Here is a 27,421-nt window from a genome sequence, read left to right on the forward strand (position 1 = left end):
ACTAAACTAATGAAGGAGAGAAGCAATTTGGAATTATGGAGAAATTTCCTGTCAGTGAGGACCATTAACTAGTGGGACTGCTTGCCTCCAGAAGGTTTTTAAGAAGAGATTGGAAAGCCCCTTGTCTGAAATTATATAGGGCAGTGATGGTTAATTGTTTTTGGTGCTGTGAGCCCAAAGCATGCGCATAAATGGACCTGTGGGTGCCCCTATCCCCAAAATGCAATGCGAGTGTCCCCCTTACATGCACCCCATCCCTGTCCGTGCACATGCATTCCCAAGCATTTGTCCCACGCATGCGTCCCCGCATCCCATTTTGACTTCCTGGTTGGTGCAGGAGGCTTTCCAGGCCCAAAATGGAGCACAAGGGGCCTCGTGCAGGATCCCCATGCCCATTTTGGCTTCCAGGTTGGTGCAAGACGCTTTCCAGGCCCAAAATGGGGCACAAAGGGCCTTGTGCAGCATCCCCGTGCCCATTTTGGCTTCCTGGTTGGTGCAAGACGCTTTCCAGACCCAAAATGGGGCACAAGGGGCCTCATGCAGCATCCCTGTGCCCATTTTGGCTTCCAGGTTGGTGCAGGCAGCAGAAATGGAGGAGAAAGGTAGGGTGTGTTGGGGAAAATCTGTGGAGATCAAGGAACACGTATGTGTGGCAAAGAACCAAAGACCAGCTGGTTGGTGATAGGCGTGCACGCATGCATGGTGGAGCTGGGTTGGGGTGATGGCTGGCGTGCCCACAGACAGGGCTCTGTGTGCCACCTGTGGTACAGTGCCATAGGTTCACCACCACAGATATAAGGTCTCCATTTTGAGCAGGGGTGAGTAGTAGAAGACTTCCAAAGTCCATTCTAGCTCTATTCTCTGATTGAATAGCACACATGGCATACTGTAAATGATGTAATACTAATACAGTGTTCCCTTGACTTTCGTGGAGGGTACGTACCAAGACCGCCCACAAATGTCAAATTTCCGCAAAGTAGAGATGCTTCCTTTCTTCCTCTCCCTCCCTCCTCAATTCCTGGTTTTACTTACCCCCATAACCCGCAGGGGCAACAGGGTGGCAATCTGGGGGCTTTGCTGCGCTCTATGGCGCAGGTGATGGCGGCAGAGGCATGTTCTTGCTACTGCCACTGCTGCTGATCTCGCCACCGCAGGGCCCCCTCAGCTGTTTGGTGGCTCACAGGACCCCTGCCGCTGTTGCCGCAGATCTTGCCGCCCCCGGGGCCTCTCAGCTGTCCGGTGGCCCACGTGTCTTCTCTGGGCCGCTGTGGCAGCAGGAGGTGCAATCTGGGCAGCGACGGCAGACACGTGGGCTGCCAAACAGCTGAGAGGCCCGGGGGCGGCAAGATCTGCGGCAACAAAATTGGTGGCATGGGAGGCAGTAAGGCTCTTCAAGTGGAGCGTAACAACACTCCAAGAATTAAAGGGGAAGGATGGGGAGGCTGGAGCGGAAGCGGAGCTTTTATTTAAAGACTGCTTCTTTAAATAAATTTTAAAAATAAAAAAAATACCACGGGTTTTCAAAATTTTTATTTATTTATTTATTGAAAACCTGTGGTATAGGCTTTCCACGAAAGTTGGACCCGCGAAAGTCAAGGGACCACTGTAATATTGTTTTAGTTTAAAATTCGGTTTCTGACGTGCGCTCACCCATCTGCCGCCTTCAATCCCGAAATGATCCTGAACATAAGGATCAGAATGCTGTTCATTTCCCGGTCTCTCGATAGATAGATAGATAGATAGATAGATAGATAGATAGATAGATAGATAGATAGATAGATAGATGATAGATAGATAGATAGATAGATAGATAGATAGATAGATAGATAGATGATAGATGGATAGATGGATAGATGGATAGATAGATTGATAAATAGATAGATAGATAGATAGATGATAGATAGATAGATAGATAGATAGATGATAGATGGATAGATGGATAGATGGATAGATAGATAGATAGATAGATAGATAGATAGATAGATAGATAGATAGATGATAGATAGATAGATAATTACATCCATAGCCGTAATAGTTTTAAAAACAAATAGACATTACAGTTTCATTTTCAAACTAATATCTTGAAAGGAGATTAAGTACTAAAACTGGATCACACACAGTGAAGGGCTACCAAATTTTTTACTACCACACTGTGGGCGTGGCTTATGCATTTTCTTTCAACATTTTTCAGTGCAAATTGGGTGCTCTGGGGTGGGGCTCCATTTTCGCTACCCCACTGTGTTCCCCCCGTCTGGGCAGTAGCCCACCCCTGATCACACAGAAGGCTAAGATCTATCATTCTATTCTGCAGAACATGGCTGTTGAAAATTAAGACCAACTGAGAAATAGTTGGATAGTTGAAGCTGGTGGCAGGCTCCTCATTTGAAATGACAGAGCCATCTGTTGAGAAGGTTTTAATTTAAATTCCTACACTTGAGCTTGGAGACTTAAATGGCTTCTTCCAGCCCTATAATGCTTTGATTCTTGCATGTGGGAAAACAAAGAGGAAGAGCCATACATTCCTATTCCTGAGCCTCATTGGCTGAGGCGTTTTGTTTAGAAAGATTTCAAATAATTGCAATATCCTTTTTTGGGGTGGGGGGAACAATAGTAAGTCACCTCATGCTCATGTCCCACAGGGAAAGGCTAGAGGAATGTTATATATTTACCCTGGAAAAATTGTGAAAGAGTGGTAGCCCGACTGCTATACAGTATTCAGAAACCATATTAATAGTCATATTAATAATTGAGCTTGAATGTAAAATAGAAAAACTGCCGCAGCTCTAATCACACTTGCTAGACACTATATATCACCGAACTCAAGGGAATTCATTTTCAAGTAGCCAAGATTAAGTCTAAAATCAGTGTAATTTGATTTAGTCTGGATATAGATGTTCCTGTTTTCTAGATCAAAATCTGGATTCTGTTCACAATAAATTAGCTTTATTTACCATATGAGTAATATTTTATCATCTTGATCTCCCAGCAGCTTCAGTACTATAAATCATAATAAAGTTCAGAAGTATATAATATCAATCATATACAGTGGTACCTCTACTTAAGAATGCCTCTACTTAAGAACTTTTTTAGATAAGAACCAGGTGTTCAAGAATTTTTTGCCTCTACTTGAGAACCATTTTCTACTTAAGAACCCGAGCCTGGAAAAATTTCCCAGGAAATTTGAGACCGGCACGAAGGCCCAGAGCGAACGGAGCATTTTCCTTTCTCTGGGCGCTTGGACAGGGAATAAATCTCTGCCAGCGCCTGGGAAAAGAAACGCTCCCTTTGTTCTGGGCAGCTGAGGAGTCACCACAGCGAAGGAAAGGCACCGGCTACAAAGCGAGCTAGCGAGCGAGAGGAGAGGGGAGCCCTTCAGCATGGGAAGGAAGAGGAAGCAGGTAGCAGCAGCAGCCAATGTATGGGTGGCAGTATATGGGAGGCAGCCTCACGCTAGGTATATTGGAGGCACGTGCTCCTCTTGCCGCTTCAGAGTCCCTCTTTTTTTTTTTTAAGCCTTAAAGTTTTGAATTTTTTTGATTCACCTCACCTTCTTCCTTCAGCAGCGACTGTCTTCTTCCTCCTCTTCTTCCTTCTCCTCCCACCCAAATTCTGAGCTTTTATTTCTTTCCTAATGGGTTTGCACGCATTACAGTGGTACCTCATCTTACGAACGCCTCTTCTAACGAACTTTTCAAGATACGAACCCAGTGTTTAAGATTTTTTTGCCTCTTCTTCCGAACTATTTTCACCTTACGAACCCAAGCCACTGCTGCTGGGATGAAGGGGTTTCTCCCCCCCTTTTTTGAAGAAAGAAAAGGGAGGGGTGGCTTGGAGGGGGAAAAGACTGCATTTAAATAACTAGGAGAACAGCGTGCTTGCACAGGCACTGAAAGAGTGCCTTTTGAAGAAAGAAAAGGGAGGGGCGCCCCCCTTGCCTTTCTTCCTTCCCACTCACCCTTTAGCCTAGCCTTGCTTCTTCCACCCGCCCCCTTTAGCTGCTCCTCCCTGCCCTCTGTTCGCCTCCCTTCTAAAGTTTGGGATTTTCCTGAAGGATTTGCACGCATTATTTGCTTTTACATTGATTCCTATGGGAAACATTGTTTCATCTTACGAACTTTTCACCTTACGAACCTCCTCCTGGAACCAATTAAGTTCGTATCATGAGGTACCACTGTATTTGCTTTTACATTGTTTCCTATGGGAAAAAATTGCTTCTACGTAAGAATGTTTTTACTTAAGAACCTGGTCACAGAATGAATTAAGTTCTTAAGTAGGGGTACCACTGTATATCTGAACTGGCTTTGTGAGTTGGAGATTATGGGGCACTGTTTTTATAGTGATTCTCTTATTTCATGTGGGGACAGTTCCAGTTGAGAAGAGGGAGATGACTCACTAGGAGAGGTGGGTTCCTGCCAGTTCGGACACGTTCTATAGAAATGGTAGCGGGAATTTCCCCCCACTCCCCAAATCCGCAGCAATGGCCGACTGGACACACCCACAAACAAGCTCTCTGGGCAACACTATAGGTGGTACCAACTTGTTTTTTGCTTCTGCACATGCACAAAAGCTGAGTTTTCAGCACTGCGCATGCGCGCGTGCCCACCCAATGCAGGAGGAAGCAAACCAGCAGCAAGGTAAGTGTAGAATTCTATTCTCTTTTCCTTTCTTTACAACATCTATATGAAACTGCTGGGTGATTTTGTCCCCCAGTTTGGAATTCAGTACCATCTGTATGCAGTATGCCAAAATTTTTACTGCCACATTGTGGACATGGCTTGTTTTGTGGTTTGATGGTCATGTGACTGAGTAGGAGTGGCTTGCTGGCCATGTGACCAAGTAGAAGTGGCTTGACAATCATGTGATGGGGTTGCTTAAAGGTCATGTGACCGGGTGAAAGTGGCTTACTGGCCAAGATAAGTTTTCAAATAGGTGCTTGGACTCTTTTTCACTTGATTAAGTCACATTATTTGAGTAGCCACAAAAAGGAAAAATGCCTTATATACATATAGGGGATATATATTGCAGAGCCACAGACTGCGAGCATCTACTGTGTAAGTTTATATTTTAAGGTACTGGTCTTTGACACCTTTAAGGAGAACGGATTAAGTGAAGAAACTCTGCCAATGAGAGATACAAATAATTATAGTGAAACTCCTATTACTATGACTAGCTGCTTGGAAGAGTATCTAAATAAACTCTCCTTAGATAGACAGCAAAAAGTTTGAATCCTATGGGAACAATTGCAGGGCCTTAATAAAACTCACACATTTTCCAATCCTTACATTCTATGGTCTTAGCTAGATTATGATCACATCCTTCTAAAGTTAAAGGCAACAGTTAAAGTTAAAGATAACACTTAAAGACAACTGAATGAAAAAAAATGCAAAAAATGGAAACAAGGGCACATAACCAAGGCCTAGTACCAACAGACAGTCAGAATCTGTAAAGAAAAAATCAGGACAGCAAAGGCTTGCAACAGAAGTTAAAGACAACAACAACAAAAAACTTCTTCAAGACATTAACAAGAAAAAAAAATCAGAGAAACAGTTGTTCCACTCAAGAGAGAGGATAGCAAAGAAGTAATAGACAACATAAAAAGCAGAGCTACTGAACATGTTGTTCACATCAGTCTTCACACAAAAGGAAACTGCAGCTCAACTACCCTGCAACACAAATATAAAAAACAGATTCGAAGCAAGACTCAACCTAAGCAAAAATACAGTAAGAGATCACCTATCTGAACTATCTGAACTGAATACAAAGCACCAAGAACCAGCAGAAGTCATTTCAGAACCACTGTACCACATCTTCCACAGGGGAAGTACCTAAAGACTGGAAAAGAGCTGACGTGGTCCCCATCTACAAAAAAAGGTTAAAAAAAACAAATTCGGGAAACTACAGACCAATCAGCCTAACATCAATACCTGGAAAAAATAATTAAAAACCAGATTTCTCATCATCTAGAAACAAACCAAGTAATGACCAATAGCCAATATGGATTTATTAAGAACAAGTCATGCCAAACCAACATCATTTCATTTTTCAACACTGTGACCAAATTAGTAGACCAGCAAAATGCAGTGGATATAATATACCTGGACTTCAGCAAAGCATTTGACAAAGTACACCACAACCTACTACTTCATAAGCTAGAAAAAAGTGGGATAGACAGCTACACAGCAAAATGGCTTAACAATTGGCTGACCAACTGTACCCAGCGAGTAGTCCTCAATGGCTCTAAGTCACATGGAGAGAAGTAAGCAGTGAGGTACCACAAGGTTCCGTTCTAAGCTCAGTACTCTTTAATATCTTCATAAATGACCTAGATAAGGAAATAGCAGGAGAACTAACCAAATTTGCAGATGATACCAAGCTGATGGGAGCAGCAAACAACCCAGAGGACAGCCTCAAAATCCAGAGGGACCTTGACAGGCTTGAACACTGGGCCCAAACCAAAAAAATGACATTTATCACGGAGAAAAGTAAAATTCTGCATGTAGGTAAGAAAAATTAAAAATACACATACACATTAAAAATCTTTGTGGGCCACAAAGAAACACCTGGAATACTGATCAACTCTTCTGCAAGTAATGGAATAGGCCAGAAGTACTGGACCTTGAGCCAATGGAGGCTCTAAATTTTCTACTTAAAAAAAAACATTGGCGGATTGCATAAAGCTGTTTGGCAGACATTGTGCTGACCTGCTTTAGATAATTGAAGATGTTTCTTATATTTTTGCTACCACCAATTCTTTTCCTCATTTGGAACTCCCCTGTTTCTTTTAGTAATGTGACATAATGAAACATGGGGATAATCTGGATTGCCTCAATCAGTGAGACAATGTTTGGAAACAAGAATGAACATGTTTATTATTTATTTTAAAGGTGATCTAATCTTAGCATTTCTCAACTATTGATAAAACAGTTTTTCAACTGTGCTCATTAGAAGTACCTTTGTTAAATAATTTAATAGAAAATACTCATTTTTGACTGGGAATACGTATTTGCTTAAAGTTTCAAAGTAAATTAATTTTTTAGGTGATCTTCTAGAACAGGGGTTAGCAACCCGCGGGACTGCAGCTTCATGTGGCTCTTTCATCTCTCTGCTGTGACTCCCTGTCAGTCAAAATATTCATCACCACTGCCAATGTGCGGCACCCACCAACACACAATTTATTGAGCTTGTTGACCCCTGTTAGGCCAACCATGGATAAATCCAAGAAAAGTTTCAGAAGAAAACAAAATATTTAATTCAACTATATATGCTAATTTTGTGGCTGCTCAGGAAATAGCCATGAACAGGAAGAGTTTTGTGGCTCCTGGTGTTTTCTTTTTGGTAGGAAACGGGTCCCAATGGCTCTCTGAGTTTTTAAACATTGCTGACTCCTGTTCTAGATAAACTAGCTCCATTCCAGGTTATTCTTCTGATACTCTGGTAGCTTTAGGATTCTTCAGCTGAAATTACCATTACTTAAACTGGTCATTCTGAGTATTGGAAGATACTGTATACTTAGTCTTGGATAAGAATCCAGAGCTTCACTCCCAGCATATCTATCTACTTCCCTATTTCTTAGCTGAAAGTGAAACTTCAGACTTTTCTAATCTATCCACCCCCCCTTTCAAGAATTTATCCAATTTGAGAGGATGTACTTTCGCTCAAAATTCTTGGGATGAGAGCTTCCATTTGCCATCATCACAGAGCGTTTCATATCCATTGGTTCTCTCATCTAGACAAAGTAATTGCAGAATATCTTATCTTAGAATGTTTTTAACCTCTTCATCTTTTTTATATTCAGCAAAGTCTCCTATTTCAATAGTAGAAAATTATTCCTTTCATGCTAGATGATGAATATCAAACCATGGAAATATGCAAGAAACAGTCAATAAAATGTGTTATCTCTTCTCCACTTATCCTTAATGGGTTATAAATAGTCAAGAGTTCTTTTGAAGTAGCTTATAATGGGTATGAAATAACTGGTTCAAATTTGTTAAGAGTTCTAATAAGTAATACTTTAAAAGTAATACTTTGAGTATCTACAGTGTACCTCATGCAGACAAAGTCCCTAACTGGGGGGCATTTATTTTGTCCCATTGTTATATTATTTGGTTGTCTTAGAGAAATGATATCTTTCAGGCCCTTGGGACAGTGAACCATCAAACATCTATATTGCTTATTCCTAGCACCTTATCCATCTCTTACTTTCAAGATTACTGTGTAAATCAGTTTAAGCCTGGTCTCCCAGTTTTACAAAGAAACCATTTATGAGGAATGTTGGATAAGATCTCCATCTAATTGACAAGAAATGTTAACCAGGCCAGCAATATCTATTTTCTGATCATAGGGTGGATTTTTTGCTATTTAGATATACTGCATTTTAAAATCATTGTCTTTTAGTATGTTAGATATCATTTTAAAGCAGTGGGGTTACTATTATAATTAGATATTAGCTTAGTTTAAATAAATAGGATTTAATAGATTTATTTTCATAGGTTTAATAAACATTAGCTTTGTAGTCATTCTATTATCTGTATTAGAATTGAATAGCTTGTAGGGAAAAGGCATAGTTAAATTTGAAATGAATAATTTGGAGGTTTGTTTTTCATATTCAAAAGTAGTTTTTCCCAGGTAATTTGCCATGGTAATGGTTATTTTTCAAATTACACAAATATCCTAATAAAAACCAAAACTTAAATAATAGTTGAAGCTACACTCCTTGGTAATCATTGCACAGAATTGTGATCCATGCACATCTGAAAGGTACAAAGTTAGGACAGGCTGCTGCATTCCAGGAAAGTGTTACCTCCACCCCCACCTATTTACCAAACAACTTTCACATTATGATGAGAAAGAACTACAGCTTTTGATTTATTTTACTAATGTCCATCTATCATGCAGCTATTAAGTGTCTCTGAGAAAACTGATATCCAAAACTGGAGAAGTCCAATGTAACAGTCGATGAAGTAATATCCCACATTACCTAATGAATACCTTGCAGTACTAAATTTTTACTAGGACTTGCTCCTAACTGACTGCTCCGAGTCTCCGGAGAGGGGCAGCATACAAATCAGATCAGATCAAATAAATAAACAAACAAACAAACAATGCTTAGCTCCCTGTTTTAAAAATCTGTATCTGCTAATTTCCACTTTTTATTCTCTATTTTTCAATTCTCTACTTTTGATTCTATTATATTCTTCTTTTTATCATATCTTATCCTATCCTATCCTACCCTACCCTATCCTATGTGCTTATGTGGAACCAGAGCAAAGATGTGCCCTTTGAAGTACGTTCAGGACCTCCGCCATTCCGCCTTCCTCCGTTAGGGGGCAGCCGTTCTTTTCCTGTTGCCAATACCAGATGCCTCGCAGCGGGCGGGGCAGGATTGAGTAACGGCTCCCTTTGTCCTCTTGACTCCGTTTACTGCGTGCACAAGACCCGGGGAAAGGTGGAGTGATTCTTTGTAGGCAAGGTCCCCCTCTCTCGCCTCCTGCCCTTCTCTCTCGGGACCCGAGTGTTCATTTGCAGAGTAGCGTCTTGTTTGAGAAAAGATGCCCCCTCAGTTTTCAATTTGCTCGGAAAGCCCATTCCACCGAACTCCGGTTGCTTTAGGGGCGTGTACAAGGGATTCTGTATAAAGATACACATCTGTTCTCCGCTCCGGTTGGTATAGGGGTGCAATTGTTTAACAACAAGAGGATTCTAAGTTACGGTCTTGGTGTAAAGTATCTTCAAGATAAGTTTTTCCCCCTCCTCTTCCTCCACCATCGAAGTTCATTTCTGCAACCCAATACTTCAAGTAGTTACTGCAGGTTGCTGAGGTGCTCTTTTTACACGGCCGAGGGATACTCGCTGAAACCAAGAAAGGATTTTGACTCGAGAGTATCATACAAGTAGAAAAGAGCCCGTTGGAACGATTACGGAGGCCAAGTCCAACGATTACGGAGCCCAACGAGAATCCCGAACGGGGCGGTCAAAAGATGTCCCGAGTAAGAACTCGGGTCCAAAATAAACGTTATTATTATTAATTCCTCCAGGAACGAATGCGAATTTTAAGAGTGGCTTCAAGTTAACCTTTGAGGCGACGCTTCATTGGTTTGCATCTCGAGAGTGGAGCTTTCTTGGAAAGCCATCGATCCATTCCGGGGTTTTTTATTTGCCAACGGTGGCAAATAAAGTAAATAATAAAATAAAAAGAATAAATAAGTAAACAGGACTGGGCCTGCAGGGGGGAAAAAACTGAGGCGAAGTTGAGGGAAATCTGGGGGCGTCACCTCAAAGGCCAAGCGCCCCCTTCAGGTGCTGAATCTCCACCTCGGCGGCAGAGAGACCTTTGCAGACCCGCCTGAGATTTTGGGGAGGGGGCGCCACGTGTGGCCGAGGCGGCTTTTCGGGGGGGGAGAGAAAAGGGAGGGAAGGAGGGTCGGGAAGGCGGCCCTCCTTACTCGCTTCGATTGGACGGCCGAGGCCTTCGGGCGGGCGGTGCCGGGGGGCGGCGCCCGAGCAGCTCCGTCTTGTCCCAGGCCGGGCAACGAGAGGGAGGGACCGGGGAGGTAGCTGTCGCCCGCCTGGCCACGGCGGCTTCACTTCCCTCCCCCCCACCCCCCAGCGACCATCCGGACGGGCCGAGACGTCCCCCGCCTCCCCTGGTGGAGCCGCCTGGGCCGGGGATGGGGAACACGGAGAGCGGGGAGCCGGGCGGGGGGCCCGGGCTGTTGCCGCCCCCGCCGGGAAGAGTTCCCATGCCGGATCAGGGAGAGCTGGAAGAGCGATTCGCGATGGTGCTGGTGAGTGAGAGAGTGAGAGAGACCCCTCCTCACTCCCCCCTCCTTCCTCGGTTAGACCCCTGCACGGATTCCCCTTCGCCTCCACCGCCGCCGAGACTTCGCAGCCTTGATCGCAGATTAAATCGCCCGCATCTCCGACGTTGCTGGGAATCGATTCCTCATCGAGATCTCTTCTTATCCCTTCCCCGCTCTCTCTAAGGAGCAGTGATGGATCGCTCTCTTTTCCCTTCCTCTTTCCCGCTCTCCAACTTTTTCGGATACTCCACCCCCGCCCGGCCCGGTCCCAAAAGATCCTGGATCTCTTTTCTTTCTTTCTTTCGCTGGGATCTAAGCCCAAGCCCTGGGATGGTGGTGGTGGTGGGTTGCTTCCCTAAACCTCTCCCCGATTGTTCTGATAGTTCGGATATTCTCTTAACTCTTGTGTGCGTCCGTCGCCTATAGTTCGTACTTGCTAGGCTCCGCTGTTTCCCCTGCGGAGCGAGATTCCCAGCCAGGTGGCAGTTCTTTCAAAGGTGGATCGTGTCATTTCAGAGATAAATCGCATCCACCTCTGCCTGTCAGGTAGGATTTCTCCCCCCCCCCTAGATATTTCTCTCCCCTTCCTCCCCCCCCCACTGGCCAAAAATGCAAGAATGTATATTAGAATTTCTCCCCCCCCCAGGTTGCGTTGCTCATTGAATTGGATTGAATTTATTGTATTTCTGTGCCACCCAACTCCCAAAGGACTCATGCTGCTAGTCCTGTAGGTGTCTCTTTTTGTAATGTAGCCACTCCAATCCCACAGAGGCTCAAGGCTTGGCTTTGAGGGATGCCCAGTTTTTAATCTACCTGGATGTGTTGCTGCTGGCAGGCAGGTTTCTCTTAAAATTTCAGATTTGCACCACACTGTTTTAGCCCGAGGTGGGCTTTCAATGGGTGTGTGTGTGTGTGTGTGTGTTTTTGCCAGTGATCCTTCTTGGTTTTCTTTTCTTGCCTCTGTTTTATCCCTATTATTTAACCCTGGTTATTTCCCAATTCTGATGGGAAATGCTAGCAGATACTAATTTCCTTTAACTTCTAACCTTTATCCACTGCACATAATGATAGCTTTTTTTAAAAAAGTGTTTTTTTTTTCTCCATTTCCCCTTCATTGCTCATCCTAGCTTTTCCTTACAAGGAAGGAATTTGGTTGAATTCTTTTCCCTCCACTCCTCAACTAACCTGGCTTTACCTATTCTACGGAAATGCTGCAGTGTTTCATTTGTTTTCTTCCCAAGGCTGATTTGAATGGGACAAGTTTATGAAGCAACATTGTCTGGGAGAGATATATGGTCTAGTCCTTGCCTGCCCAGGCTTTGATAGAAGACATCAATGGATTCAACTGATGGGTTTTCATAATTGTTTTTTAAAAATCTGAATCCAGCTGATCTTGTTAATCCAGAATCTTATGGCTTGGAAACCTATGGCCCAATTTAAGGGTAGGCAAAGTTGGCTCTTCTATGATTTGTGCACTTCAACTCCCAGAATTCCTGAGCCAATCATGCCAGCTCAGGAATTCTGGGAATTGAAGTCCACATGTCATAGAAGAGCCCACTTTGCCTTCCCCTGGCCTAGTTCATGCAAGGTTCTAAAGCTTAATGTGCTTTGTTTGGTTTTAGTTTAATTCACATATTGTGGACCCAGCCTTTGTAGGTTTAAAACTTTGCATTTTTGGTTACATTTTATGGTTTATTTTTTTAAAAAACCCCATGTCTAATTAAACCATGACTATGTAAGACAGGTGTGAAACTCAATTTCATTGAGGGCCGCATCAGGGTTGTGTTTGACCTCAGGGGGCTGGGGTGGGTATGGCCAGCACAACATCACTTGTGTTGGGGGAGCACCTGTGGTGACCCCATCACTCTACCAGTGAAAATGGGCTCCCGTTTGCAGGATGTCCTTCAATCCTTCGCCAGCAGAAATGGAGCTCGGGAGGGAGGGGCGTGTGCAGCCTTGGCAAGCTCCATTTTCACTGACAGAGGCGCTGCTGGCCAGTGCTTCACTATTTCCAGAGTGTGGTCAGTGCTTCACTATTTCCAGAGCGACCCTGCAGGCCAAATCTAAGTGCCCCACGGAACAGATCTTGCCCCTGGGTCTTGGGTTTGGTACTTCTGATGTAAGGGATGAGGATGCTGGCTATAATACTGCATGTGCCTCATGATTCTTGACAAATGTATCTTTTCTGTTCTGTACACTGAGAGTATATGCATCAAAGACAAATTCCTTGTGTGTCCAAACACACTTGGTCAATAAAGAATTCTATTCTGTTCTGCTCTGTTCTATCCTATCCTATCCTATCCTATCTACCTAAAATGACATTTTACAATTCCTATCCAATCCAAATAGAAAACAGTATGGGATTATACAGGGTTTATATGATTTATTGATTGATTTAGATTTCTAGTAAGACTTCTAATCTGTATTAGCATCTGTGATATTAAGAATGAACATTGGTGGAATTTGTTTCCAAAGTCTTACTGTAATCTAAAAGACTGGAGGATAAACTTGTGACTGCTTCATCAAAAGAAGAAAGGGAAGAAGAGTCGTGTCGCTCCTCTTACTTCCATAAATACATTGGGATGAAATATGAATGTGGGATTAGATTGTTTTTAGAAGTTACATTCAATATTCTTCCCAGGAGTTCTTGGCAGTTTGTGTAACTCTTGTTCACTTTGTTCCTCCCGCTATCCTCAGATTAGGCTAGAGAGGAGCCTTGGCCAGTCACTTGCCAAAAATGCAAGAAGAGCCACTTTTGTATGCTGTAGCCTTAGACTTTTGCACCTTGACTGCACTGTGAAGGTCTGGTGTGCGAACTTTTCTTCACCCATTTGAGTTTCTTGTAAAAACTTGTAAGCTTTAAAAAGAAAAAAGGGGAAAAAAGAACAGATGTTCCCCTTCCAGATTCCATGTTTGAAGGGCTAAAGGCTGCCAACAGTGAGGATAAGAATTTGTCAATAGAGTCAACAAAGGTCCTCCCTTGGTGTATTCTGAGAATGAATTGAGATACACTCCCTCAAAGAATCCATAGTTTCTGGCAGAGCTTCATAGAAGAGATACGTTTAGAATCTGAGCATCTTCTCTGCATTCTTAACCCTCCTTCACTTGCCACACTTTGCTGGCTGTTGCAGGATGATGCTGAGTTCAAGACTACCTATTCAGCTTGTATGGCCAATTGTACAAGATCTGTAAAAAAATGTACCATATTGTTGTGGTTAGCTCTGGCCCAGCTCCTGCCCAAAGGACTGTGGATGTGGGGGAGACATCCACATGCTGCAGGCCTGTTTTGCCCCCGGTGGAATCTGATGATGAAGGCTCTTCTGACCAAGAAGACATGAGTGACAGGGAGGAGGCGAGTGGGGCAGACAGCTCAGAAGGAGATCAATTATCTAGCTCCTCCTTGGATTCAGAACAAGAGTTAATGATACAGCCACGCATGCGGAGAGCGATGCATAGGCAGCAACAACTGAGATATTATTATCAAAGAAAATGAGGTCACCTGTGGTTGGGTGGTGCTGTGGTAATTAGTGAGGGTGCTATAAATAGCAGCCTGTGGGTTTGGCCATTGTGGAGGATTATCTGATCCTTGTGTTTCGTGACTGCTTTACTGACTTTGACTTTTTGTGTGCTGATTTTCCCCCGCTTTGAAACTAAACCAGAGCAAAGTATGTGTCACTTTGTGAAAGTAGAAGGACTGTGAATTGCCTCACAGCTGCAAGCTAAGTATCACAGAACTGATAAGGGACTTGTATAAATTACCAGTTTGTTTGGAGACCAGTGCTCTTTGCTATACCAAAAGAGGGCTTAGTTGAAGTGACTTTTCATTATAAAGAACATTGTTTTGAATTTTCAAACATGTGTGTGTCTGAAATTTGTACCTGTGAATTTTTGGGAGGATTCTACCAGAGAGCCCGACAGAACACATATAAAATATCTTCCATCTTCAGCCTGTAATAAGGTAGCCCTGGCAGGGAATGCTGCCTTATTTTCCATGATGAAAATTGCACGTTAAGATGTTTTTGTGCAAAACAGTTTGCGAAATCACGCCTGTCCTTTCTGTTGATACCTTGATAAGAAACACTCCAGAATTCCGCATGAACACAAATCAATTCTGTGCAGTTGCTAGAGCAAGGGTCAGCAACTCACAGCTCTGGAGCCGCATGTGGCTCTTTCATCCCTCTGTTGTGGCTCCCTGTCACCGGTCAGTACCACAATTTTGAGAGGAGCTTCCGGTTAATGCTCAGAGAAGCAGGATGTGCCAGAAGAGACTCTATGATGGCAAGGGGCGGATTTTCCAGTCAGCTCCACAATTGATAGGAATTTTGGTTTGGACAAGTAGAATTACCTGTTAGGACAGGTAGAATTACAGAATCGTCAAGAGAGAGAATACTTTACACAGTGTGGGAAAATTTTTATAATTGGTTAGAAATTAGAAAAAACAAGTAATCCTATAAAATTGTAAACATTAAATACCATTGTAAATTAATAATGTGATTGACTGATATATATATATATATATATATGCATAGTGATTCAATGCTGATGACACAGAAATATAAAACATAAATACAGTGATACCTCGTCTTACAAATGCCTCGTCATACAAACTTTTCGAGATACAAACCTGGGGTTTAAGATTTTTTTGCCTCTTCTTACAAACTATTTTCACTTTACAAACCCACTGCCGCTGCTGGGATGCCCCGCCTCCGGACTTCCATTGCCAGCGAAGCACCCATTTTTGCACTGCTGGGATTTTCCTGAGGCTCCCCTCCATGGGAAACACCACCTCCAGACTTCCATGTTTTTGTGATGCTGCAGGTGAATCCCAATAGGGGAATCCCAGCAGCGCAAAGATGAGCGCTTCGCTGGCAACAGAAGTCCGGAGGTGGTGCTTCCCAGCAAGGGGAGCCTCAGTGAAATCGCAGCATTGCAAAAACACAGAGGTCCGGAGGTGGAGTTTCGAGGACTTTGGTGTTTTTGTGATGCTGCGATTTCACTGATGCTCCCTTCACTGGGAAACCCCACCTCCGGACTTCCGTTGCCAGCGAAGCACACGTTTTTGCGATTCTGGGATTTCCCTGCTGGGATTCCCCTGCAGCATCACAAAAACACAGAAGTCCAGAGGTGGGGTTTCCCATGGAGGGGAGCCTCAGGGAAATCCCAGCAGTGCAAAAATGGGTGCTTCGCTGGCAACAGAAATCCGGAGGTGGTGCTTCCCAGCAAGGGGAGCCTCAGTGAAATCACAGCATTGCAAAAACACAGAGGTCCGGAGGTGGAGTTTCGAGGACTTTGGTGTTTTTGTGATGCTGCGATTTCACTGATGCTCCCTTCACTGGGAAACCCCACCTCCAGACTTCCGTTGCCAGCGAAGCACACGTTTTTGCGATTCTGGGATTTCCCTGCTGGGATTCCCCTGCAGCATCACAAAAACACAGAAGTCCAGAGGTGGGGTTTCCCATGGAGGGGAGCCTCAGGGAAATCCCAGCAGTGCAAAAATGGGTGCTTCGGCTAGCAAAAGGGGTGAATTTTGGGCTTGCACGCATTAATCGCTTTTCCATTGATTCCTATGGGAAACATTGTTTCGTCTTACAAACTTTTCACCTTAAGAACCTCGTCCCGGAACCAATTAAGTTTGTAAGACAAGGTATCACTGTATGTTCATATTTTTGGGTTTTTTTTCTTATTGTTTTAAAAAACTGAATAAAAATTATTTAAAGGGAGGACAGATAGAGGAAAAAGGACGCTGCACTAGGAGGAGAGTGTATGGTGGAGAAACTGGACTTCCGGTTCCACAATTGAACGGGGATAGACTTCCGGTTGGGACCTTTGTGGCTTTTTGAGTGTTTAAGGTTGCTGACCCCTGTGTAACTAGAGTAACCTTTTCCTGGTGTCTACTATATGCATTGGAATACAGGTCTCATTCTCTCATATAAGTGGGAAAAATTAAGATAGGGTGCTTGAGTGCCACAAGGAGAGCAATCTGTGCCCTGCACATTTGCAGATCACAGAGACCAAATTGGGAGTGTTTGTGTGTGTGCGTGTAACATTTTAAACTATTTTGCACTTGGAAAAGGGGAGATTAAAGGGCAAAGATTTCCTTAAATCCCTCCTCCCTGACTACATGGGGTAGGAAAATTAAAGGACAAGTGGAGGTCTTTCCATTGGAAACTCCCCAAATGTAAATACAGAAAAGAACCTTCTTATCCCTGGATGAAAACTAAGGTGATCCAGGTTTAAACGCCCTGCCTAACATTTCTCTTAGGAATTTAGATAGAAGAATTTAGTTGTCTATTTTTAGAAAAAGTTTGTATCATCCACGTACTTGTATAAAACATACTTCTATAGTAAGGAAAACTAATTAACAGACACAGTAGCTACATTTATTGATCTTGCAAAGAACATTTCTTTGAGAAATTAAAAATATTTGACACTTTGAGTGTTTGAGATTTCAAGACAATAGGTGAGCTCTTAGTGATATTTGTAGTTGTATACCTGGGGGATGGGATTTCCATGTAGTTATTTTTCCTTAGTTAATGGAGAGTTTGTTTGTTAAAAAATTCCACCCCAGTGATGTCAGAATGAGAGGAAGTTGACAGCATGTGATGCATAGTTTTCTTCTTTATGAATCTTTTCTCAGTGAGTAGGTTATTCTTTGAATTTTGCCACTTTAGGAAATAAGAAGCTAATTCAAAAGTGTGGATTAAGGAAATAGTTATAAACTGTTAAAGAAACAATTGCTCTTTCTAGCCCCATAGTTGAGTCCATTATTTATTTGTTTGTTTGTTTGTTTGTTTATTTATTTAGTCCAATACATAATGCACATTGAAGAGAAAGATATGTAATAATATAAGTAAAGAAAAGAATAGAAGAAAAGATATAAAAGTATAGGTGAACATATTTGAAAGGAAGAAAAGATAAATGAGATAAGGAGAGACAATTGGACAGGGGACGGACTATGATTGACAGTAGCTTTCCACTTGGATCTTATTGGCTGGAGATACTGGGCCATACAGTAGAAAATTTTGCAGGCAAACCATTCTGCCTTTAAGTTATAGCCCATGAAAATATCCACAATCTACTAATGTACCATAATATTCCAGGTCCCATTTTGCAATTTAGAATGAGAAGGAACACCAAAGGTAAGTACAGAATTCAGGATCCTGAAATTCTTAGGCTGAGTATTTCAAATTTAAAAACCAGCACAACTTTGGCAAGGTTTTATGACTGAGGATGTTTTTGAAAGCATTAGGTAAAGCCTGCTATAATATAAAAATGAGACTTAACTAACCACAAGCTTGGACCAAACTAACATCCCTAGTAAGCGGAAGGTTGTTTTTCCATACCTATGGGAAGGATTAACAAGTAGAAGAAAATGCAAATACTACAAGCTAAGCTTGATCAATTAGCATAAATTGCTCTGGTTCCTAGTTCCAAACTAAATATGTAATTTGAATTCACTGGATGCAGAATTATAATGTTTAACATGCATAAATGTGTGTGGGATGGTCTTGGTAGAGCACACATGGTTCTGAAAAAAATAAAATAAAGAGCTGCCTGTATTTATGAAGGTCTCAACCTTTATGGCTAATTAATTCCAGTTCATAATTTAAGCATATGCAGTTGTAACCTTCCTTGTGACAGGTTTAAGCAGCATTGTAAGTGTAATACAGAAGAGACATTTTGGCATTCTGTGATGTAATTTGAGCACTCACTTCATACAGAGTTTGTCAACCGTACTGCTTTCCTATGGCATACTATACAACAGTTCTGACACTAACTGGTAATTGATCAATTTAATCTACTTTCCAGTATGAATGGTGTGTTTTCTGTTCCAAATACTAGGCTGGAACAATTTAATTTGATCACTTAGGGTCATTTGCTGCTCTTTTTTTGCTCATTGTAGTGTTACTATGGAAAAGCGCTACAGTTTATGATTTTTATTAATTCGCCTGTATCTTTGCAAATATATTACATTACTCTGGAAACTGTAGCCGTGGAGAGGTGAGGAATCTTACGTTTTTAAAATTTATATTTGGCATCCAAGAACCACAAGAACACAAATGTAATAATGTCTGTGAAGGGGCAGAGCAGAATTTCTGGGCCTGTTTTCTCCAGTTTTGAAAAGATTGCCCTTTTAAAGATTGACCTAAGTCCATTCAGCGCTTAAGGTGCCATTGCTGTTCATAATTATATACATACATACATACATACATACAGACATACAGACATACATACATACATATATGTTTTCGTAGATTTTCACGGGTACAGGTATGATGGTCTTGGTATATTCGGGTTTCTTCCCGTGTAGGATTTGGAAATTTCTGGCGACGTTTCGATGAGGTCCCACTCATCACAGAAACACCAGCCCGAAGATGATGAGTGGGACCTCATCGAAACGTCGCCAGAAATTTCCAAATCCTACACGGGAAGAAACCCGAATATACCAAGACCATCATATATATATATATTTACAACAGCACGAAGCTCAAAACTTCAGCCTGATGATGGTGATATATACTGCCACATCTCACCAATTTGAAGTGGATGCCGCTCCGAGTCTCCAGAGAGGGGCCGCATACAAATCTAATAAATAATAATAATAAAAATAATAATGTTATTAATACACCTCTTTTCTGAAAAATTGTGGAAAGCATGCTTCCCTTATTGACATCATATTTTCTGGTACAATCTTGGACAATTGCAAAAAAAAAAAAGCTTGCCCATAGACTATGGGTTGGATCCTTGCAATGAATGTGAGTTTTGATTAAATATGAAATATGAAATAGCAGCCTTATTCAAGAGGTAGAATAGGCTTAGGTGCTGTCTGTAAATATATATACCAGAGGTTTAAATTCTCAGAGCTATCTTTTTCAAGGAATTATCTGTGTCCCTTGATCTAATTTTGGTCTTTTCTCATAGCATAGAAGGCACAATTTTCCAGTTATTTTACATGAAAATAATCTGACTGTAAGAATTCCAAATAACATTTTAGTTCTATAGTGGTGCTTTAATGAAACCCCAAAGCCTTCTTTCAGATTCCTCCCCCATGTTAGCCAATGCCAATACTGTACAGCCTTTTAAACCCAAAGGTATTAGGAACATCATATAAGAAAAAGGATGACCTATTCTGCCACCCCCTTTTTCTAATTTAAATACAGGTAGTCCTTAGTTAGTGGCTGTTCAAAGTTACAAAGGTGACTCATGACCATTTTCACACTTACGACCATTGTAGCATCCTATGGTCACATGATTTCCATTCAGATGCTTGACAACTGAGTCACATTTATGATAGTTGCAGTGTCCCGGGGAGGCATTTGATTCCCTTTTGTGATCTTCTGACAAGCAAAGTCAATGGGGAAGCTAGATTTCCCTGAACAGCTGTGTTACTAAATTAATAACTGCAGTGATTCATTTAACAAATGTAGCAAGAAAAATCATAAAATGGGGCAAAACTCACTTAACCAATTTCTCACTTAGCAACATAAATGTTGGGCTCCAATTTGGTTGTAAATCGAGGACTACTTATACTGCTGACAATTAAGTGAGATCACAGGAGCAGATTGAGCCAGTAGATTTAAATACAATTGAATGTAATCACATTTCATGGGTTAATTCTTCTTTGTCCATCCAGCTTGTTTCAAAGATTTAAAGGAACTGTGAGATTAGGCAGATTTGGGAACTAGGTTAACAATATCCCAAAGTAATGTAGGAATAATTATATTTGTTCCAAAAATAAGTATTTGATACAATAACTAAATACAGTAGCAATTAAAGCCTCAGATCTGATTTTTTTAATATTAAAATTGCTTTTATAGTTTGAAATAGTTTGAGTCTCACCCAGTAGTGACTTCCAAAACCTATTTCTACCGGTTCACACATGCACATGATACCTGCACATGCGCAGAAGCCTCCCAATTGGGTGGGCAGAGACTCCCGCCACTGCTCCTACCAGTTTGCAGAACCGGGCAGAATTGGGAGCAACCCACCGCTGGTCTAACCCATAATGGTTGTCATGCTTATGTGATAGATAAGCTTACAGTCAATATTATTCATATAAACTCTTTTTAAATCAATTGATAACTATATACTGTAGAAAAGTGAAGTTTGTTACTGCATTTCAAAGCTTCAGCATTTTTGTATTGTTAGAAATACATGCTTAATCTGTATTCATTGTTTGTTTGTTTATCGATGGTGAGACCACACTTGGGGTACTGGGTACAGTTCTGGTCACCGCACCTCAAGAAGGATATAATGGAACTGGGAAAGGTGCAAAAAAGGGCAACATGAATGATCAAGGAAATGGAGCACCTCCCTTATGAAACCAGGTTGCAACGCTTTGGTCTCTTCAGCCTTGAAAGACGGCATTTAAGGGGTGACTTGATCGAAGTGTATAAAATCGTGCATGGAATAGAAAAGTGGATAGAGAAAAATTCTTTTCTCTATCACATAATACTAGGATGAGGGGGCACTCCCTAAAGCTCATAGGCAAGAAAGTGAGGACAAACAAAGGGAAATATTTCTTCACCCAGAGGGTCGTTGATTTATGGAATTCACTTCCGGAAGAGGTCGTGACAGCTGTCAGCCTTGATAGCTTCAATGCAGGATTAGACAGATTCATGGGTGCCAAGTGTATCTGTGGTTATTGAAACGGATGTACATGTGCTGCCTCTATGTTGGTTGAGGCAGGCATTTCCCCTAAGTTCCACTTGTTGGGGGTCAAGGGAAATGGAGGGTTTTGCCTTCTCTTTCTGCTCAAGATCCCCATGGACAATTGGTGGGCCACTGTATGACACAGAATGCTGGACTCGGTGGGCTTTGGCTTGATTCAGCATGGCTCTTCTTATGTTCTTATGTTCTTATGACTATAAAATACTTTTATATCACTTTTTGGTCAGCATTTTAATAATTCTGTAATGGCTTGACCAACAATTATTCTCCATTTTTCTGGGGGATAGGTCCTTTAGGAATGAAAGTTGTTGCAGTGTAAGGTTAGCTGATGCTCCTTAGGGAATTTGATTTGCCCCTCTCGATGACTGATGATGAATGAAAAATCTGCCACGGTGGTCTTGGAGATAGAGGCAGAGCGTAACCACAAAACCACTGGAAAGTGAATTGCATTGTTTGCCAGTTTGTTTCCAGATGCAGCTTAAGAAGCTGCTACTGACCTTTAAAACCTTAAATGGTCTGGGCCCACCCTTCCTTAGCTTCCACAAACTCTCTCCTCCCTTTGAGACAGGCTGGGAAAGTGATGTTTTGAAATGTTACAGTTACTCCATAAGCAGAGGCGTTTGTTGAGACTGAAAAACAAAAAAAATGGAAATGATCTCTCAGAGAGGCCTGGAAACCTTCTACATGCAACCTTTTATAGTTTGTCTTTATAAACATATTTTAAAGCTACTGTGGATGAACGCATAATAACTTATGAATCTGGGAATCACTTGAGGTTTGATTCTCACTGTGATCTATCTATCTATCTATCTATCTATCTATCTATCTATCTATCTATCATCTATCATCTCTACCTACCTACCTACCTACCTAATTATCTATCTATCTATCATCTATCATCTATCATCTATCATCTATCTATCTATCTATCTATCTATCTATCTATCTATCTATCTATCATCTCTACCTACCTACCTACCTACCTACCTGTCTATCGTCTCTCTCTCTCTCTCTCTCTATCTATCTATCTATCACCTCTACCTACCTACCTACCTACCTACCTACCTACCTATCTATCTATCTATCTATATCTATCATCTCTACCTACCTACCTACCTGTCTATCATCTGTCTGTCTGTCTGTCTCTCTCTCTATCTATCTATCTATCATCTCTGCCTGCCTGCCTGCCTGCCTGCCTGCCTGCCTGCCTTTCTATCTATCTATCTATCTATCTATCTATCTATCTATCTATCTATCTATCTATCTATCTATCTATCTATCTATCTATCTATCTATCACCTCTACCTACCTACCTACCTACCTACCTATCTATCTATCTATCACCTCTACCTACCTACCTACCTACCTATCTATCTATCATCTCTACCTGCCTGCCTGCCTGCCTGCCTGCCTGCCTGCCTGCCTGCCTGCCTGCCTGCCTATCTATCTATCTATCTATCTATCTATCTATCTATCTATCTATCACCTCTACCTACCTACCTACCTATCTATCTATCATCTCTACCTGCCTGCCTGCCTGCCTGCCTGCCTGCCTGCCTGCCTGCCTGCCTGCCTGCCTGCCTGCCTGCCTGCCTGCCTGCCTGCCTGCCTATCTATCTATCTATCTATCTATCTATCTATCTATCATCTCTACCTACCTACCTACCTACCTACCTACCTATCATCTCTCTATCTACCTATCTACCTATCTATCTATCTATCATCTCTACCTACCTACCTATCATCTATCTATCTATCTATCTATCTATCTATCATCTCTCTATCTACCTATCTACCTATCTATCTATCATCTCTACCTACCTATCTATCATCTATCTATCTATCTATCTATCTATCTATCTATCTATCTATCTATCTATCTATCTATCTATCTATCTATCATCTCTACCTACCTGTTATGTATGGAAGGACCAACGACAGGAGATGCCTAGAGAGGCTCCATACAGGAAGTGTTATGAGAACAGGAGAGGGGCGGTAACCTAGCAACCGGGGAAAATAAGGGATTACCATTGGTTCGTTCCTCAGCCAGCTGGCAGTTAAATAGGGAAAACCCGAGGAGGTTTGACAGTTGAATACTGACTGTTGTATTAACGTTATGTTTATGCTGGAATAAAGCAGTTCAAGCAAAGCCGCAATTACGTGTCCGAATCTGTACCAAGCCACTTCATTGGCGACGAGGATTTCCACGTAAGTATACAATCCAAGAAATTAAGTTAAATAAAAGGAAATGATGTCTACACAACTTAATTTTCCGCCTTTCAACCCTAAGAGTGAAACATGGGATTCATACGTGGCCCGATTTGACTGTTTCCTTATTGCTAATGGGTTCACAGAAATCTCAGACGACAGGAAACGTGCATATTTTCTAGGGTTCTGTGGAGCAAAAATGTTCAAAACAGCAAGAGCCCTATTTGCCCCCACCCCAATACATGACATTCCATGGCAGCAGTTCTTAAATACCCTCCAGGAACATTATTCCCCAGCACCTTCCCGGTGTGCCAGGAGATATAAATTCTACCATCGTAATCAAACAGAAGGAGAATCAATAAATGATTTTGTAGCGGCTCTCCGATGCGCAGCATTATACTGTGAGTTTGACAACTTAGAAGATTATTTACTAGACCGACTTGTATTTGGTGTAAGAGACGGCTGTTTAAAACGCCGTTTATTGTCAATCAGAGACTTAACGTTCAAGACAGCTTTAGCGGAGGCTAGGGCTTTCGAGCTCTCAATGCAGTCATTAGCAGAGATGGAAAGCACTGTAAATGCCACCACATTACTTCCTGATGTTAATACAAAACAAATTCCACAAGACATTGAAAGGTCTTTGGGGTTAGAAGAAGAAGAGGTCTGCAAATTAGCTGTTGCAAGAAACAAAGTCCAGCCAGTTGAGCGAACTAGACGACCACCATCTCCATGCAGAGGGTGCGGAGGAGATCACTTTAGATCAAATTGCCCCTTTAAAGACTTTAATTGTTGGAGATGCGGAGGACGGGGCCATATAGCCAGAGCCTGTCAATTCCGCCGACAGCAACCTTCAACAGCCTCAAGCCAGAAGTATAATAGCTGTAGCGGAGGATGAGGGAACTACAAGGACTCGAATTACCGACGTCAAGATTGCAACGTAATATACACGCGTCCATCGCAGAGGTCTACGGTTGTCAGTGAAACTTCCTCATCATCCGAAAAGATTACAGTGGTTGTTCATCTGGGCCACATGCCGTGCAACATGCAGGTTGACACGGGTTCGGCTTGCTCACTGGTGTCGTGGTCTACAGCTAAGCGGTGTTTTCCGAAATTGTCAAAAAACGGGTTGTTACCATGCCGATTGAATCTACGAGATTATCAAGGCCGCGCTATTCCAGTGATAGGAGAAGGACGTTTTGCTGTTCAGTTCAAAAAATTTAAGGGACAATTACCATTAATAGTGGTGGATGGGCCATTTTCTAATCTATTGGGGTTGGATTGGTTCCAAGCATTGGGCCTAGAAGTAACGGGAATAAATATGGTAAGGGGGGCTTCTTCGTTCATGACCTTGGCCCAAGAATTTCCAGATGTGTTTGATGGGAAACTAGGCTGTTATAACGGTTCACCTATTTCTTTCAGCTTGGATCCGAAAGTGCCTGCACTACGCTTAAAGCCCCGCCGAGTACCTTTGGCACTCAGACCAAAGGTAGATGAGGAATTAGATAAGCTAATAGCCCAGGGAGTTTTAGAGCCAACAGATCAAGCTGTATGGGAAACTCTTGTTGTAACTGTAGTAAAGGCGGACGGAGGAATTCGTATATGTGGGGATTATAAATGTACCATAAACAAAGCATTAGCTCACCATTCTTATCCCCTTCCAGTAGTACAGCATCTTCTGCACTTACTGGGGAAGGGTAATTTGTATGCAAAGTTAGACCTATCGCAGGCCTACCAACAGCTTACGGTGGACCGTGAAACTGCAGAAGCACAAGCTATAGTCACACATAGAGGGGTGTTTCGTTGCCGAAGGTTACAGTTTGGGGTATCAATAGCCCCGGGAATTTTCCAGGGATTCATGGAGAGGCTTCTTTATGGATTGGAAGGGGTCGTGCCATACTTCGACGATGTCCTAGTATCCGCCTGCTCGGAGACGGAATTATTAGCAAGAGTTAAATCGGTCTTAACAAAATTTCAAGAGAAGGGGTTGAAGTTAAAATTGAGTAAGTGCGTGTTGGGAGTTACTAAAGTAGAATTCTTAGGGTTTATAGTGGATGGACAAGGTATCCATCCTACCCCTGAGAAAGCCAGAGCCATCAGGGAAGCCCCTACTCCTCAGTCTAAAGTGGAATTACAAGCTTTTTTAGGATTGCTAAATTTCTACGCTGTGTTCATTCCACACAAAGCATCAATAGCGGAACCGTTACATCGCTTATTAGATAGTAAGACACATTGGCACTGGGGACCCAGAGAAGAGGCCGCTTTTGTGGCCGTAAAAGATGTTCTGACCTCCAATACTATATTTATTCAATATTCCCCAACATTACCATTGGTTTTGACTTGTGATGCCTCCCAGTTTGGAGTAGGAGCTGTGTTAAGTCATAGACTTCCAAATGGGTCGGAGGCCCCATTAGCGTATTTTTCTAAAACTCTTGCTAAGGCTGAGCGAAACTTCGGGCAAATAGACAAAGAAGCATTGGCCTTAGTGGCAGGGGTGCGAAGATTTCACGATTATTTGTACAGAAGAAAATTTGAACTTGTAACTGATCATCAACCCTTACTAGGAATTTTAGCAGGAAATTGCCAAAGTCCTGTAGTTCTGTCACCCCGCATGGCGAGATGGATTATATTCTTAGCAAACTATACTTACAGGTTGGTGTACCGGCCGGGAAAGCACATTGCCCATGCCAATGTCCTCTTCCAGATATCTTGGAAGATGTCCTCTTCCAGATATCTTGGAAGACCCGGCGCCAGTGTCCTGTGTGTTAGCCATTGAGGAGAGTCCATTAGTTTTAGTCGCATCGGAGGTAGCGAAACAGACAAGCCGTGACCCAACGTTGGCTATAGTAAGACAGTGGGTGCTCCGTGGGTGGCCTAAAAAGGAGCAAGCACCTGAATATTCCTGTTATTGGAGGTGCCGTTCGGAATTATCAGTGGAAAAGGGCTCTTTATTAAGGGGGTCCAGAGTAATTATTCCACCCTCTCTTAGGCGTCAAGTGCTAAGTCTTCTCCACAAGGGGCACCCCGGAATTGTAAGGATGAAAGGCCTGGCCCGAGACTACGTGTGGTGGCCGGGAATAGATCACGAGATAGAAGAGTGTGTAGAGGCATGTCTAAGGTGTCAAGAAAACAGGCCCTCACCTCCTAGAGCACCACCACTAGCTTGGGAACCCCCTGCAGGCCCATGGGCTCACCTCCATATTGATCTAGCTGGGCCTTTCCTGGGTCAAAATTTTTTAATAGTTGTGGACGCCCATTCAAAATGGTTGGAAGTGGTGCATTTACATTCTACCCAATCATTTGCAGTTATCAATGCGTTGAATGCATTGTTTGCAACCCACGGATACCCAGATATTGTGGTGTCGGATAACGGACCACAGTTCACATCGGTCCTATTTGAAAATTACTTAGCGGCTGCGGGAATCCGTCATGCCCTTACATCACCGTGGCACCCGGCTAGTAATGGACAGGCGGAGCGAATGGTACGGTCAGAGAAAGATTCACTTAAGAAACTTCCACAAGGGTCTTGGTCAAAGAAATTATCAGAGATGTTATTGGCCCAGCATTCCACTCCATGTGTGGCCACTCAAAAAACCCCAGCGGAGCTGCTAATGGGTCGAAAATTAAGAATAATTTTAGACAGGTTACACCCATGGTACGGAAACAATTCTCCGTGGCCGGAGGCTCCTCCTAGAAACTTGGAAGTAGGATCTCGGGTTTTTGCCCGAGCTTATGGGGAAGGTCCA

The 27,421-nt window shown here is 42.4% G+C and overlaps 1 protein-coding gene across 1 annotated transcript in view; it reads left to right on the plus strand.

The window, feature by feature from the left end:
• The first annotated feature begins 10,595 nt into the window (after positions 1 to 10,595).
• Positions 10,596 to 27,421, plus strand: part of FMNL3 (formin like 3) — a 181,707-nt gene continuing 164,881 nt past the window's right edge. The window contains 1 exon segment of the mRNA XM_070740659.1: positions 10,596 to 10,784. Coding sequence (XP_070596760.1) covers positions 10,668 to 10,784 — 117 coding nt within the window. The 5' untranslated portion in view covers positions 10,596 to 10,667.

The sequence above is a fragment of the Erythrolamprus reginae genome, chromosome 2 (assembly GCF_031021105.1).
Source record: "Erythrolamprus reginae isolate rEryReg1 chromosome 2, rEryReg1.hap1, whole genome shotgun sequence".
In the NCBI taxonomy this organism is placed as follows: Eukaryota; Metazoa; Chordata; class Lepidosauria; order Squamata; family Dipsadidae; genus Erythrolamprus; species Erythrolamprus reginae.